Below are 13,490 nucleotides of genomic sequence, written 5' to 3' on the forward strand. Positions count from 1 at the left end.
GCCAGAAATCCAAGATCAAGGTGGCAGCAGTGCTGGCTCCTTCTGGAGGCTCTAGGGGAGGCGCCTTCCTTCCTCTTCTGGCTTCTGGCTGCATCAGTCCAACCTCTGCGTCTGTCTTCGGGTGGCCTTTTCCTCTGTGTCTGTGTCATCTTCTGTCTCTTAAAGGGCACTTGTCATTTAGGTGTGGGCCCCACCCTAAATCCAGGATGATCCCATCTTGAGATCCTTAACTTCGTCACATCTGCAAAGACCCTTTTTCCAAAGAAGGTCACATCCACAGGTTCCGGGGTGAGGACGTGAACATAGCCTTTAGTGGCCACCATTCACCCCAGTTCAGCATTGTAACCCTAACAGTGACATGCGTGCAATCCACGGTTGGCAAATACATGCCCACTGCAGAGCTGGGCCAGTGGCTCGTGTGCCACGGGATGGCTTTTGAGACTTTAAAACGCATGTTGGGTAAACGAGAAACGAAAAGCTGGGCCTAAACTTATAGTAAGCATGGCTTCCCAGGCGCTCCACGCTCGCCAGCGCCCGACACTGAGTGTGGGTCACCACCCTGAGCACTCCCACAGCCCGATGGGGCAGCCGTGCCGGGCACCCTCATTTTATAGCTGAGGAGACAGAGGCTGAGGGGATTGTTGAAGGAACTCACTCAAGACGGGAAGCGGTGAGTCTAGAAGGGAAGGGGCGCCAGTAGATGGGAACAAGGAGGGAGAAAGAGGTTGCTGTCCAAAGCCAAGAATAGATGGATTCTGGACTGTGTGTCTGTCCTGGTGGGGGCACTCAGGTGAAAGTACATTTTCACACTTGCTTCCTGAAACAAACAGATGTGAGGTTTTGCAAACTGGATTAGCGGGCAAAACCCAATAAAATGTGAGAACATGAAGGCCTTAGTACATAGAGTTGAGCGATTGGTGTGGCGTTTGGGAGAGAACAAACGAAAAAGAAGGGGCGTAGCTGACAGTGAAAAGCCCTGTGGCAGCAAGGCTGGAGGACGTGCATGTGACCTCTCTCTCTGGGGGCTGGCCTGGAGGTGAGGGTGTTATGTTGCTGGGCTGGGTGCCGGGGGCCCAGGCCAGGGGGCCCGGCGTGCTTGCAGGGCTGACGGGGGCTCCCACGGGCTCCCAGGAAGCTCACGGAACCTGAGGGCCTCTCCCAGCCGCCCGTTCTGTCTGAGGGTGGGTGACCCTCCCTCCGGTCATTTCCCCTTAGTCTGTCGGTGATGTCCTTGTCATTGCTAAACCCACACTGTCCTGAGCCCCTCAGCTGGACACTCGTGCGAGTACCACCATCCCCCCCAGTTTCCTTAGAAGGGAACTGAGTGCAGCGCATCCCCACATTTGAAAAAGCCCCCCGTTGCTTCTGTGTCCGCCCGCTGTGCTACCAACATTTTCTTTCAAGTGTGTAAGTTGTATCCGCTCCCGCCTCCCCTTAGGAATCCCACCAGCCCTCCTGGGTCCTACGTCCCCTGATGTGACATCAGCGGGGTCCCTGTTCCTGGGGCTCGTGCGCAGATCTGCTCTTGGGCCGCACCTCTCCACCGCCCTGGTCCTCCATCTGGATGGTTCCATCAGCCCCCCGCCTGCCCCGGTCTCCCCCACCATTCTCCCTGCTCTGAGCAGCCTGCATTTCAAATGCACACTTCCTCCCGGCCCAGCCCCTGGGCTTCACATTCACAGCCCTTCATGGTTTGGCTCCTCCGCATCCCTTCTCTTCCCTGCCCGTGGACGCGTCCCCAGAAGCCTCTCCACAGCCGCACTGACTTCCCCGAGTGGGCGCCGCTCGCTCCAGCATCCCGCCCGGCGTCCTGTTTACTCCCCTAGCAGCCCTCTTCCTTCAGGCCTGGGACCCCCTCCCAGGCAGCCTTCCCGCCCTCCCAGCCTGTGGGCCAGAGATGGCTGCCTTGCACGCCGCCACAGCGGCCCCTGCTGCCCCGCCGTGCCGCCGCTGGGGCGGGACGGGGCTTGTGGGCTTGTGTCCGCGGCTGCTGCCCCACCCCCCAGCCCATCGCTCTCCGTGGGGGGCTGTGTGTGTTTCAGCCACTGATGTGTCCCTGGCACCTAGGCTGGGCTGGCATCAGGAGGAGCCCCATGGACGTCCGTTGGGTGGTTAATCCCCTGAGAAGCTGGGGGACAGGACCTCCCATGCCCACGCTTTCTGTTAAGCGTCCGCCCAGAGTGGCCTCAACCATCTCCTCGGGGAAGTAAGTCAGGGAAGGTGGAGCAGAAGCTGCCCTGCACCCGGTGCACGGGGACGCCCTGGGGGATGGCATGTGACTGCTAGGAGGGCCTGACCCCGCAGTGGTGCTCGGGGGCTTGCGGTATTGACTGCCACCAAAGGGGTCCCGGCCTGGGGGACCCTCTGCTCCCCATGTCTCTGCCCTCAGTGCCAAGGGTCGGCGTGTCGCGTGGAAAGCCCACGTGGCTTGTTGCCGGGGGCTGAGTTCTTGCTCCAGGGTCCTAAGCTTTGTGTCTTGCCTTCAGATGCAGCAGAAGGTCAAGGTAACGACGTGCTTTGACTTACTCATCTTCCTCTTCCGCTTTGGCCTCTACACTTCATGTCCACCCCCCCTCCCCTCCCCTCCCCTCCCCATTTCTCTCGTTCCTTGTCGCCGCTCTCCACCCCGCGCCCCCGTCCCCTTGTGCTCACCGACCTGGCTGAAACCACGACCATCTTTACTTTTCCACATGCGTTTCGGGGTGCTGGGGCGGGCGTGGAGGTCCTGTTCAGGACTCACGCCCACTGGCGGTCACCCCTGCGAAGCACCCAGAGGCCTGCCCGCAGGCAGCTGCGCAGAGATCAGGAGGCTCAGGGCGCACCTCCTGGCCCTGGCCCACCCGCTGGGAACAGCTTCCGCTGGCTCTGTCACCCATCCCACCCCACACCTGCCGCCAAGCGACACCCGCATTTTCCCTGGGCCCATCTGGCGCCCGCCTTGAGCCCGGCGAGCACCAGGGCAGGCAGGTGAGGAGCCTGAATGCAGCCCGGGATGGCGGAGTGACTTACGCTGGCGCCTGCTCAGTCGGTTGCTTAGAACTGTGGCCCGAGTTTCCCACAGGCCCAGGGCTCTGATGAGGCTTCCAGTCCCCGGCTTATCCAGGGCTAAGGCATGGCCTCTGAGTCTCCCCACGCAGCGGCAGGGGTGGGGTCCACTCAGTGGCCTGAGTGCTGGCCTGCAGAGGTTGCTTTGTAGAGTCCCCAGGTCCCTCTTGGACACAGGTGGGGAGGAAGCCCAAATAACTCACTGGACCAGAGCAGCCGTCCGTGGGTCCTGGGCCCTCCACTCTGGGGTTGGGACAAACTTCTTCCTGCTGCCCAGCGGAGCCCATCCAGCCATCTGCCTCGCCCCTTCTCCATCAGTCACTCACACGGTGCCGGGCTCCCTCTTTGCCTCCCTGGCTCCTGGGCCAGCACATGGACCCAGGGGTGGCGCTGAGCCCTGCCATCCGGTGCCCCTCTGCTGGGCGGAGCTGCCGTGTGGCCCACAGTCTCACAACGTGGTGGCACCTGCCAATGGGGATGGGTGTCGGGGACTTTGCCGCATGTCACATCAGGGGGGAGGACGAGAGGTCCGGGGCAGGGCAACACGTTCCCGGCCGCTCTGCACCCAGATGCGGGGACCGAGACGTTTGGGTGGCCCGGGCTGCAGGGGTCTGAGTTCGTCAAGGGGGTTGGGCTTTCTCACCATAACGGAGGGCCTGGTCAGGCGTTCTGCCTCGTGGCCGGGGACCCTTTGCTTCCGCGTCAGTCACCAACTCCGCCCTTTGCCTTTTGCAGAGGGTCTCAGTGCGGACTACGTGAAGGGGGAGAACCCGGAGGCCGTTGTGTGTGAGGAGCCCCAAGGTGAGGACCTCCAGGTCACTGTCTTGCTGAAGGCCTCCTAGCGGCTGGGCCCGGCACCGAGCAGACCTGGGCTAGGAAAGCAGGGATGCTCAGAGGTGGCCATTTCTAGAACTCCCAGCCGGAACGATGGGCTGATGCCAGGGACACGGGGAGCACAGCCAGGGCCGTCTGCTCACCGTGCGGGCTCAGCCTCTGCTCCCCGCCCGCGGAGACAGACTCGCGCCAGCCAGATGCCGGCGGAAGCTGTGGGGATCCTTTAGACCTCGACCCGGGCCCTTTCCATCTGAAAACTGCCACAGGCAAGAGGGAGGCCCACCCCCGCCGTCCTGTGATCGTCAGGCACTTGCCGGCTGCGGTGAGCCGCCAGCGGTTACAGGCTGCAAGACGCCAGGCTGCCGGCCTGGAGTGGCCAACCTCTCAACCTTGTCGTCAGCCGAGGCCGGGGAAGGGCTTCCAGGCCGGGGTGGGCGGGAGAGACAGGAGCCCAGGCGTGCCTTTGCTGGGCTTGGCGCTGAGGCTGCGGCCGGGAGGGACCGCCCGGGGCTGCCATGGGCGCGGTGGTGGTGGTGGTGGGGGGGCATCCGGTCGCTTAGGATAGGATGCCGGATGGATTCGCTAGCCCTGGGTTTCAAACGTGGGAAAAGGGGCTCTACAGCTGCAGTCACTGTACTCATGTTTTCAAGTCTCGGCCACCACGGTGTTGGTACCTACCATGGGCCAGGTGCTGTGTTACGTGCTTTATTTAAAGTACTCCTCCCTTGGGAATTCCCTGGTGGTCCAGTGGTTAGGATTCGGTGCTTTCACTGCTGGGTCCCGGGTTCAATCCCTGGTCAGGAAACGGAGATCCCACAAGCCAGGCGGCGTGGCCAAAAAATAGAAAAAAATCGCAAAAACTGCTCCCAGCCACTGTGCCGGGACCATTCCCACTTTACAGATGAGGAAGTAGAGGCCGAGCTCGTCTCCAGGGCCACAGCGGGCGCCAGGGGCCAGTTGTCTGGGACAGACACACAGGGAACCGGATTTCTGTGCCCAGGAAAGGACATGATCATGTCTCTGTGTCTTCGTGTGGGGTGGACATGACTCCTTCCTGACGGGTTTCTCCTGTCCCTAGTGAAATACTCAGCACTGCAGACGCAGTCCGCGGAGCCACTGCCGCCGGAGCCGCCCCGGATCTAAGGGGCTGAGGATGCGAGGCCCTGCCCCGCCAGGCAGGCTGTGGGCACACAGGGCCGCTGCTTGGGACCCAGCTCCTTGTTTCGTTTGGACCCACGGCTGCCACGCTGCTCCTTCGATGTCATTGGCTTCTTGTCGTTCTCAGTTTTCCGGACGAGCTCTGGGTGTTCGTGAGTTTGGCTCGTGCGCCCGCCCTGCCGCAGGGCCTCCGGAGAGCCTTGCTGCGGAAATCCTTAGTGAGCTGGGGAGGGGGAGACCGAGCGGAGGGCAGCCAGAGGACACGCGTGCTGCAGGGCAAGAGTCTGAACCCGGGGCCCTGCCATCCCCTGCACGCTGCACTGCCTCGCTGGGCGGCTTTCAGCCGCAGGAGCACACCGGTGAGCGCCGGGTGACACCGCTCACATGCCACACCCAGGGGTGTTTTTATTTCTGTCCTTCGTTCCAGCTCCAGCCCTTATGCCGCTGGGCTTCCTAAGCGCTGGTGCAAGTGGTGGCTTTTCATTTAAGTGAAAACGTGCATGTCACAGTATCCCTGCCTTGAGAGTTCAGGAATCTTCTGGATGTGTAGGAGGCTGTGGCTCTCAGGCCTAATTCCCGTATGATGCTGTGGGACCGGACGTGGTCTCCAGGCTGACACGATTAGTTCAGTGAGTCTTCTACTGGGGCTGGGGGCGTGTGTGCTTATTTTGGTAGCAAAAGCTACAGACGTCAAGAATGAGCATCAGAGCCTGAAGCATGCCCGTTGGTTGCCTAAAGATGTACATGGTGGGGAGGGGAGGGGAAAGGGACGTTGGTTTGGTGTGGGAGCTCACCTGACTCGGCGAGTCTCTAGTCACCCTGCCTGTCCTCTGACGGACAGCGCGTGGGGGCCCGCGGGCACCTGCACCGGCGGCCGCCGTCGTGATTGGCTGGAGCAGAGCTGCCTTCCTGGAACATTTGTCAGGCCCGCGTGTGGTCCTGATCCTGGGAGCGCTGCTGTCGGGCTGAGCTAGAGTCTAGAGCCCCGTCTATGGATAACGAGTTTGCGGTGTCAGAGAGCACTTCTGGAAGCATCGTGTGAGTCAGCAGGAAGGCGGGGTCCTATTAATCCAGCTTCACATGCTGCAGGACTGCTGTGTCAGCCCCTCCACTTCCGCTAGGTCGGGATGAGGCAACTCCGACCTCTTAGGGAGACAGTTGACATCTGAACAGACCCCGCAGCTTAGATGGCCTCGTGTGTTCGTGTTATACAGGGCATGCCGTGGGCCCCCCGACACCCCCGCCTGCAGGCTCACGCCGGGCAGGCTGGATCGTGTGCGGCTCCCGGAAGTGAGCAGCAGAGGGGTCGCTGGTGAGGTCAGCCTGTCCCCAGGACCTCCCCGCCCTGCCCTCGTGGGACAGGCTGTTGTCAGCTTTGCCAGGCTCGTCCCTGCCAGGCTGGCCAGGGCTGGTGTCCCCACCCCTCTGCTGCTGGGCTGGAGGCGGCCCTGAGGGACTTTAGGTGACAGCAAGCTATGAATGCAAAACAGGGTGACCTCAGGGCCCAGGGAGGGGCCGTGTCCTGAGTAACAGGAGTTGGGTAGGGATCAGGGCGGTGCTCGGAAGCTCACGGCGTTAGGAGGGCTGCTCACCAACGTTCCCAGGCATTTTAAAGAAGGAGACGAGGCAGCACTTGTGTGTGGTAAGATGCTTTTCTCCCAGCCACTGGGAAGTTTGGACATTTATAGAGAAGTCACAGTCACGGCAGTGACTAGGAAGTGACGTGGCCCATGTGATTCTGGGCGTGGCCAGGCATGGCGCCCCCCGTGGGCCACCTCAGCTCTGCGGCGAGGCTCATCTGAGGTGAAGACCCTGAAATCCTATCTGTGATGTGAAGCCAGCGCCCTCTGCAAATCCATTTTCTCAGTAGCACTGACTGGTTAAGAGAGACGCATCACGCTCGTGTCTGTCTCGGTGCCCTCTGTGGCGAGCCCAGAGCCCAGAGCCCAGCGCCCAGCGCCCAGCCCTGTGCCAGTGACCGGAGAGGCCTTGAAAGTCACTCACCCACCCACCCGTTTGCAGGGCTCACATCCTGGGACGGGGTGTGGGGGACCGACACTGGCTGATGCCCGGGGGCTCTTGTAGCTGTGTCCACCTGGAGGCTGCACCGACCAGCTTGCCCATCCCAGGCGGTAGTGGAGACCGTGAGTGAGCTAGAAAGGCCAGCTGACACTATCTGATCACTGTCAGCTTAGCTGGGGGCGGGGAGAGGGGGCTCAGTGTTTACAATAGCAACTCCGAGCCCCTGGGGGAAGGAGGCAGGGCAGCCTAGCCGGCTTGGGCACCCTCCCCCTGTGGCACCCAGAGAGCAGCGCCAGGCCCACCGCCTCGGCTGCTTGGGGTGGGGGTCAGTACCAGTTCTGAGGAAGAAGAGGCTGACACTGACCTCAGGATCCCCGGTTCTTTCTCTGTGCTCGTGTTTAATTGTGAATTGTAAGCTCTCTCGTGTTCGCATTAAACGAAAGGGAGCCTAACGGACCCCTGTATTCTGACGGTGTGAAGGCGCGCCCTTTGTTAAGCGATGCTGCTTTTTCCTAATTAATTATATGGAGGCGACCTCCTTCCCCTCCCCGCCAGCCAAGGGCCTTTCTCAAGAGGGTTAGGGCTCTTGCACTTCCCCTCTTGCTGTGCGGCTTCGTGTGGGGCTTCCCGGGGGCGGTCCCCTGCGTGGCACAGGGAGCTAAGGCCGTGCCCCACGTCACGGGGGTAGGGAGGGGCAGAGGCAGGCCCCCAACTCGCGACTCCTAAGCCCACTGCTCTGCCTTCTTCAAAGAAAGCCAGTAGCCTGGGTCGACTTGGGTGACGTGTGGCTGTCTGAGCCCGAGAAAGCGCAGCGGGGCCGGGGCCACGCATGCAGCAAGCTCTGCTGCGGACAAGGCGTGCGCTTGTCACACGGTGCGCCTTGCAAACTGAGAGGAGAGCGTGAGGAAGATGCGGGGCCGCTGGCTGGGCTTCACACTGCGGTGGGTGGCGCCTTCCTGCCATAGCGGCCTTGTAGTAAAATAGCACCGGCCTTGTAGTAAAATAGCACCGAGTCCTCAAACCCAGCCCCCACGTGACTCTGCCGTGCAGAAGTCGCTCGGGCGTCGCTGCCGGGGCCTACGGCTGCAGTGACTGCTGCGTGGAGAAGGAAAGGGACACCAGGCCTTAGAAGAAGGGTGGTCCGCAGGGGCTGGTGTGGTTTCGTCCAGGCCTCTTATAGCCCCGTAAAGGCCAGCATTCCCTCCGGAGACTCTGGGGCAGGGGGAGGGGGACCCCAGGGCTTCTCAGAAGTCTGTCCCACTTAAGATCTAGGACTCATGGGCTGGAAAGCTGGCCCTGCTTCCTCGGGGCCACACCTGCCTCTCAGGGGGTCCAGTCCTTTCCTCACATCTTTAGCATTTTCTCAAGGTTAAAGTGCAGGGGCGTTTCAGATTTTAAAATCAGAATAGTTACCCATTTCAGCCAAAATACTCAACTCTTATGATAAATTGCACTTACAACTTAGTAAATGAATTAAATCATGTAAGGGTACTTTTTACATGTACTAACTGTGCTTGGCATATAATATAATGACATGTATTGAATGCTTACTAATTTTCCACAAGGGAAAAATCACCAAAAAAAAACTTAAAAGGACAACAAAAAATGAGACCACAGAGCAAACATTATTTTAATTACGGATTGAAATACTGTGCATCAGATGACGCAAATACAATACTGCACCAGTCTTTAAAAACCTGAACCGTAAAGATTTTACATTCTAGTACACTTAAATAAAACTGAAAAAAGAAGTGCTTAGGTAACAAAACTGTACTTCAAGTTGTTTTAGAACAGTTTTGTGCTAGGAACACACAAAGGAAAATGATCTGTTGTGCTGCTTTCAAACGGAATGGGAGCTTCTAGGGGTCCTCCTAGGGCCCAGGACGTTGACATTGGCAAGAACGACCCACTCGGCCTCTCTGGCTCTGTCAAAAGCATCCCCCAGTCCACACCAAGGTTGGCAGTCTTAGTGCAGCTGGGGATTATGTGATATTTCTGGGGAAAAAATGGGTCCCCATTTTTAAAAAATCAGTATGTCAATGTATAATCCAGTTTATCCCTTCGTAAATAAGGTTTCAGCTATGTGGGAAGCATGAATCAAAAGTTACGTCAATTAAAACAGTTTAGAAGCAAATCCCCCAGATGATAAAAATGGAGAATTGATTTTAGGTTATCAAATTACCTTGAATAAATATTTGATACCTTATAGATACCAGATAATTTTCTATAAGAATCAGAAGGTTCCAAGTTGAAAAAACATCTACTCTCTAAGTATTTGAGTGTAAAAAACCTCTAAGGATGTTTTCAAAAATCAGGTCCCTGTGTAGGGCTTGGGGTAGCATCCAGGAATTTGAAACCAACCAGATACTACAAGGCAGTTGCATGCAGGTCTGACCCGATGAGCTCCCCCCACTCAAAGGCAAGCTTAATTCCTGCAGCGCTGGGGTCCCGGGCGGGGCTGGCAGGAATGGGCGCGGCCCTGGGCACCAGGAGGAGGAGGGCGAGGCGCAAATGTGCAAGATTCTGCGTGACGAGCCACGCGGAGCAGCTCAGAGCTCTAGCTCTAGTGGATGGACCAGCTGACGGTCAATTAATTCCTGCCCAGACTGATGGAGTCCCAGAGCCCAGCCAGTGAGTGGAGGTGTGAGACGGGGAGGAGAGGCCCGAGTGGCTCTGAGATGAGGAAACGGAGGGAGGCGAGTGCTCTGCTTTCGGCATCCGAAGTCACAGCACAGTTGTTGCTTTAAAACACCGACATGCAGTGACGGGAATAAACCGAGTTGAAGGGATCTCGATAAAACGAGAACGATTATTTCAGACAGCAGATAACAGGCGAGAGCAGACCCGCTGTGACAGAGAGCTGTCAGCAGTGGGAAGTGGCAGGTCCCAGAGTCGGGTGAGGACAGAACACGTGGCCTTAAGTGGCCACATTCAAATTGTGCTTCAAATGTACCACATAAAAGTTAGCATGAGCTTGGTTTGAAAATTCCTCACCCAGTCCCGTCAAGCAGATGCCTCCTTGGGTGACTAGTCTAAACATAAAAAAAGGACGTAGGAAAATAAAGGCATGTTTCTCTTTTTTAAAAATACCTTATATGTACACAACAGGAAGTGGTACCGGAGGACCCCTGGCGCGAGGAGACCCTGGGGAAGACGGTAACGGCCTGTCTTCCCCGGCACAGAGTTAACTGAGAAACCCTGGAGGGGAGCAGAGAGCAGGAAGGAGCCATGGGGCTGGCCACGGCCTCTAGGGGAGTGGGGTGGCTTTTCACAAGGATTCCCCACCTTGAGCCTGAGCCCTGCGTTCCGCTCGCTTGAGTGTCCCCCACTCGGCCCTGGGAAAGCGCTGGCAGGAGGGAAAAGGGTGTTGACGGCACTACAGCACTTACGCTGTCCCCTAGCACACGGTCGGTCACTGGTGGCAAGCGCCGTCGAGACGCGGCGGGCACGGGCCTTAATCGGACAAGTCGCAGGCGCCCCGCCCGGGCCGCAGGGACAGCGGCGTCAGACCGACGTGTGCACGGGCGTGACCGAGTGTGACGGCGAGGAGCCCCGCTCAGACGAGGCCGAGGCGCGTGCGGCCACCTCCCGCTGCAGGTCCTCCACCCGCTTCTGCAGCTCCGCGCGGACAGCCAGCAACTCCTTGAGGTTCTGGTGGATGGGCGTCTGCGGGCAGAGACACGGGTCAGCGCCGCAGCAGCTCCCCAGCCTGGTCCCTGCCTCCCGCCCCTCGCCCTCACCGCCGCGGGCACAGGGGCCCCTCCCCGCGAGCCGTGGCCTGGCCATCCTCCCCAGCGGGTGCTCCCAACGCGCGCCTCGACTGAGGCCACCACCCAGCAGCATCGATGGCCATGGCCCCGCACACCCCCTGCACCTCCATTTCTAAATCTCCGTACGTCACGCTGCTAACTGAAAACCCTTCTGTTAAACCGGCACTTCCAGCACCTGGCAGCCACGTGTCTTCATCAGCCAGGATGGGCGCAGGCAGAAGGCCCTGGAGGGGGCAGTGCGGGGGGAGGGGCCCGGGCCACTGGCTCCCATCCCTGTTCACAAAGCCTCTGCCGGCCACGCCAGCGCCGCCCCCCGCCTCAGCCGATTCCTGCACCCGTCGATGCGCGGAGCAGAGAGATGCGAAGGGTGCTCCCGGGCCGTGGGGCCTCCCAGCCTGACTCTTCTGGCCACAGCACCCACTCCCTCCCGTGCTCAGCTCACAAGCTGCCCTGGGCACCTGCCGCAGCCCAGACAGCCCAGACCTGGCATTGCCCTCGTGGAGCGAAGCAGATGGGGGAGGGAAGTCGCCACCTGAGGGGCGGGGTCTGGGGAGCTCCCCCTGCTTCCCCTTGGCCCCGGTCCAGCTTCTGCACAGCACCCACCAGCCTGGGTCCTGAGCCCCAGCCAGGCTCCGAGACACCACTGAACAGCCTCCAGTGGCTTCTCCCCGCCAGCCTGAAGGTAAGATCCTGACCTTGGCTTCAAGGCCCTGTGTGGTCTAACCCCAGCCTGCCTCCCCTGGTCACCCCTCACCAAGTCCTGCCTCCCCTGGTCACCCCTCTCCAAGTCCTGCCTCTTCTCCCCTCCTGCATTCCCGAACATTCCAGGTTTTGGAAGATGCCACACATGTGCTGTCCCTTCTGCCTGGGGCACTATCACCCGACCCTTTTCACTCGCAGACTGGGCTTCATCCTACAGGGACTGGCTGGAAGGGCACTTGCTCTGGGCGGGGGACTTTTGGAGACTCTGCACTCCTGCCACGCCCGCGTGTTTCATCATGACCTCCCCACGAAGTCTGGGAGCCGTCCCATCAGGGGTGCCAGTGGTGACCACCCCAGTGCACAAAGAGGGAAGGTAGGAGACAGGTGAGAGAGAGACGAGACCTGAGAGTGAGTGACCAGAGAGGTGAGCACATGCGAGGGATGAGGGACAGAGGGACAGGGACGACAGAGTCAGACAAGGCAGGGGCGGCGGGGGAGGCAGCCAGGTGTCTGCAACACACGAGGGTGCTCGGTAACCCACACAGAAGCGGCTCAGAACACACTCCTGACTTTGGCCCCAGGAAGGAGAGAGAAGGTGGCAGTGTGGGAGTCCGATGGCAAAGGCCCCCAGAACAAGGGAAGCTGCCTTGTTTGTTGCTGATTCCAGAGGCCGCTGGGAGGTGGAGAACAGCTCCCCTCTTAGCCTTGGACCTACTGGGTATTTTCTTGTTTTGTGGGACTTGATTCCAGTCGCTTTGCGATCAAGCTACCATTACTAACAGCCAGGCCCTGGGGTCAGAGAGAGGCGAGCCACGCGGGTAACACGCGACTTCATACCCACCCAGGCCCGAGACGCTCATCTTAGTCTCCACGCAGCCTTCGTTATCTTTTCTCACACGTTATCTTCATTTACAATGGACCAAAGGCATGCTTGTTTGAGAAAATGCCCATCTCGGGGCCAGTCGCCCAGCGCTAGCATGTGTGACACAGAACGCCGCAAGAGTCCCACACAGCCATCCTCTGATGGCGGCGCAGGCGGCCCCCTCCAGGCAGCTATCCTAGCTGCTCCTCCTCAAAGAGGCCAGCCACCTTGTGCCCCTGCTTTTCTTTTCTGCCCCCCGCCTCTGCTCTGGCCAGCCCGGCTCTCTGCCCCATCACTGGACACCAGCCTTCATGCTGATCCCCTGGCCAGGCCCCGCTGCTGCCCTCCCCGTGCCTGTGCTGCGCTGCTACCGTGAGCTTCCTGCAACGCTGCGGTGGCCCACAGCCCCTGCGATCAAGGCCTCACTTGAAGATGCAGGGGGGGACGCACAGAGCTAGACCACCCCCTGACCGCCCTCCAAGCACTGTGCCGGGCTCTGTAGGGATCCATTTGCCACTCGCACCCCCGCGAGGTCTCAGGAGGCTGGGGACCTTCCCCACAGCGGGCACTGCCTCACCGCCAGGGTCGGGGTCTGGCCCTGGCCGGGGCGCCCCCGCCAGCCTCATCCCGGAGCAGCGATGCCTGCGCTTCTCATGATCGTCCTGAGCTGAGTGTGCTCGGGTGAGTACGAATTCGCGTGCGTTCGAGAACAGAGGAGCGTGCAGCATGCAGGCTTGAAGGAGGAGTTGGGGCCTGTCCTCACCAAGTTCGTGACCAGCACAGGGCCAGGCTGGTAGCGCCAGCAGAGGGAGCCAGGCGGGTGAGGGGGGCGGGGCGGCAGGAGACCTCAGCCCTGGTGTATTTCTAACAACACAACACGTAGGAAGAAGCTGCCAGAGGCTTGGGTGCCTAAGTGACTCAAGACTGGAAAGCAGCGCTCCAGGGGCCCTGGATTTGGCAGCCTAGGACCACGAGCCGGGTCAGGGCACCGGGTCAGGGCAGAGCACCACTCCGGGAGCTCGCCTGGGGGTGATTCAATCTCATCACAGCGCTTGTGTCAGGGGCCAGCCTTGCAGAATGCCACATCTAAGAGGAGA

General features: G+C 59.9%; 2 protein-coding genes across 7 annotated transcripts in view; one reads left to right on the forward strand and one right to left on the reverse strand.

Annotated features, from left to right (window-relative positions):
- The window catches only part of CD99L2 (CD99 molecule like 2), a 112,467-nt gene extending 104,938 nt beyond the window's left edge, over positions 1 to 7,529 (forward strand). The window contains exons 11-12 of one of the 3 annotated variants that reach the window (XR_009538553.1): positions 3,781 to 3,846; positions 4,958 to 5,012. Coding sequence is in view for 2 of the 3 variants with exons in the window: in XM_060138449.1 (XP_059994432.1) it covers positions 3,781 to 3,846; positions 4,958 to 5,022 (131 nt within the window). In the remaining variant the exon portion in view is untranslated. Of the gene's footprint in view, positions 1 to 3,780; positions 3,847 to 4,957 lie in introns of all 3 variants that reach the window. The other 2 variants (XM_060138449.1, XM_060138450.1) reach the window with 2 other exon arrangements.
- A 1,136-nt stretch (positions 7,530 to 8,665) lies between these two features.
- The window catches only part of MTMR1 (myotubularin related protein 1), a 95,707-nt gene continuing 90,882 nt past the window's right edge, over positions 8,666 to 13,490 (reverse strand). For all 4 annotated transcript variants that reach the window (XM_060138448.1, XM_060138447.1, XM_060138446.1 and 1 more), the window contains one exon: positions 8,666 to 10,725. In XM_060138448.1, the coding sequence (XP_059994431.1) occupies positions 10,564 to 10,725 (162 nt within the window). In that variant the 3' untranslated portion in view covers positions 8,666 to 10,563. The remainder of the gene's footprint in view (positions 10,726 to 13,490) is intronic.

Source organism: Lagenorhynchus albirostris, chromosome X, assembly GCF_949774975.1.
Source record: "Lagenorhynchus albirostris chromosome X, mLagAlb1.1, whole genome shotgun sequence".
Classification (NCBI taxonomy): domain Eukaryota; kingdom Metazoa; phylum Chordata; class Mammalia; order Artiodactyla; family Delphinidae; genus Lagenorhynchus; species Lagenorhynchus albirostris.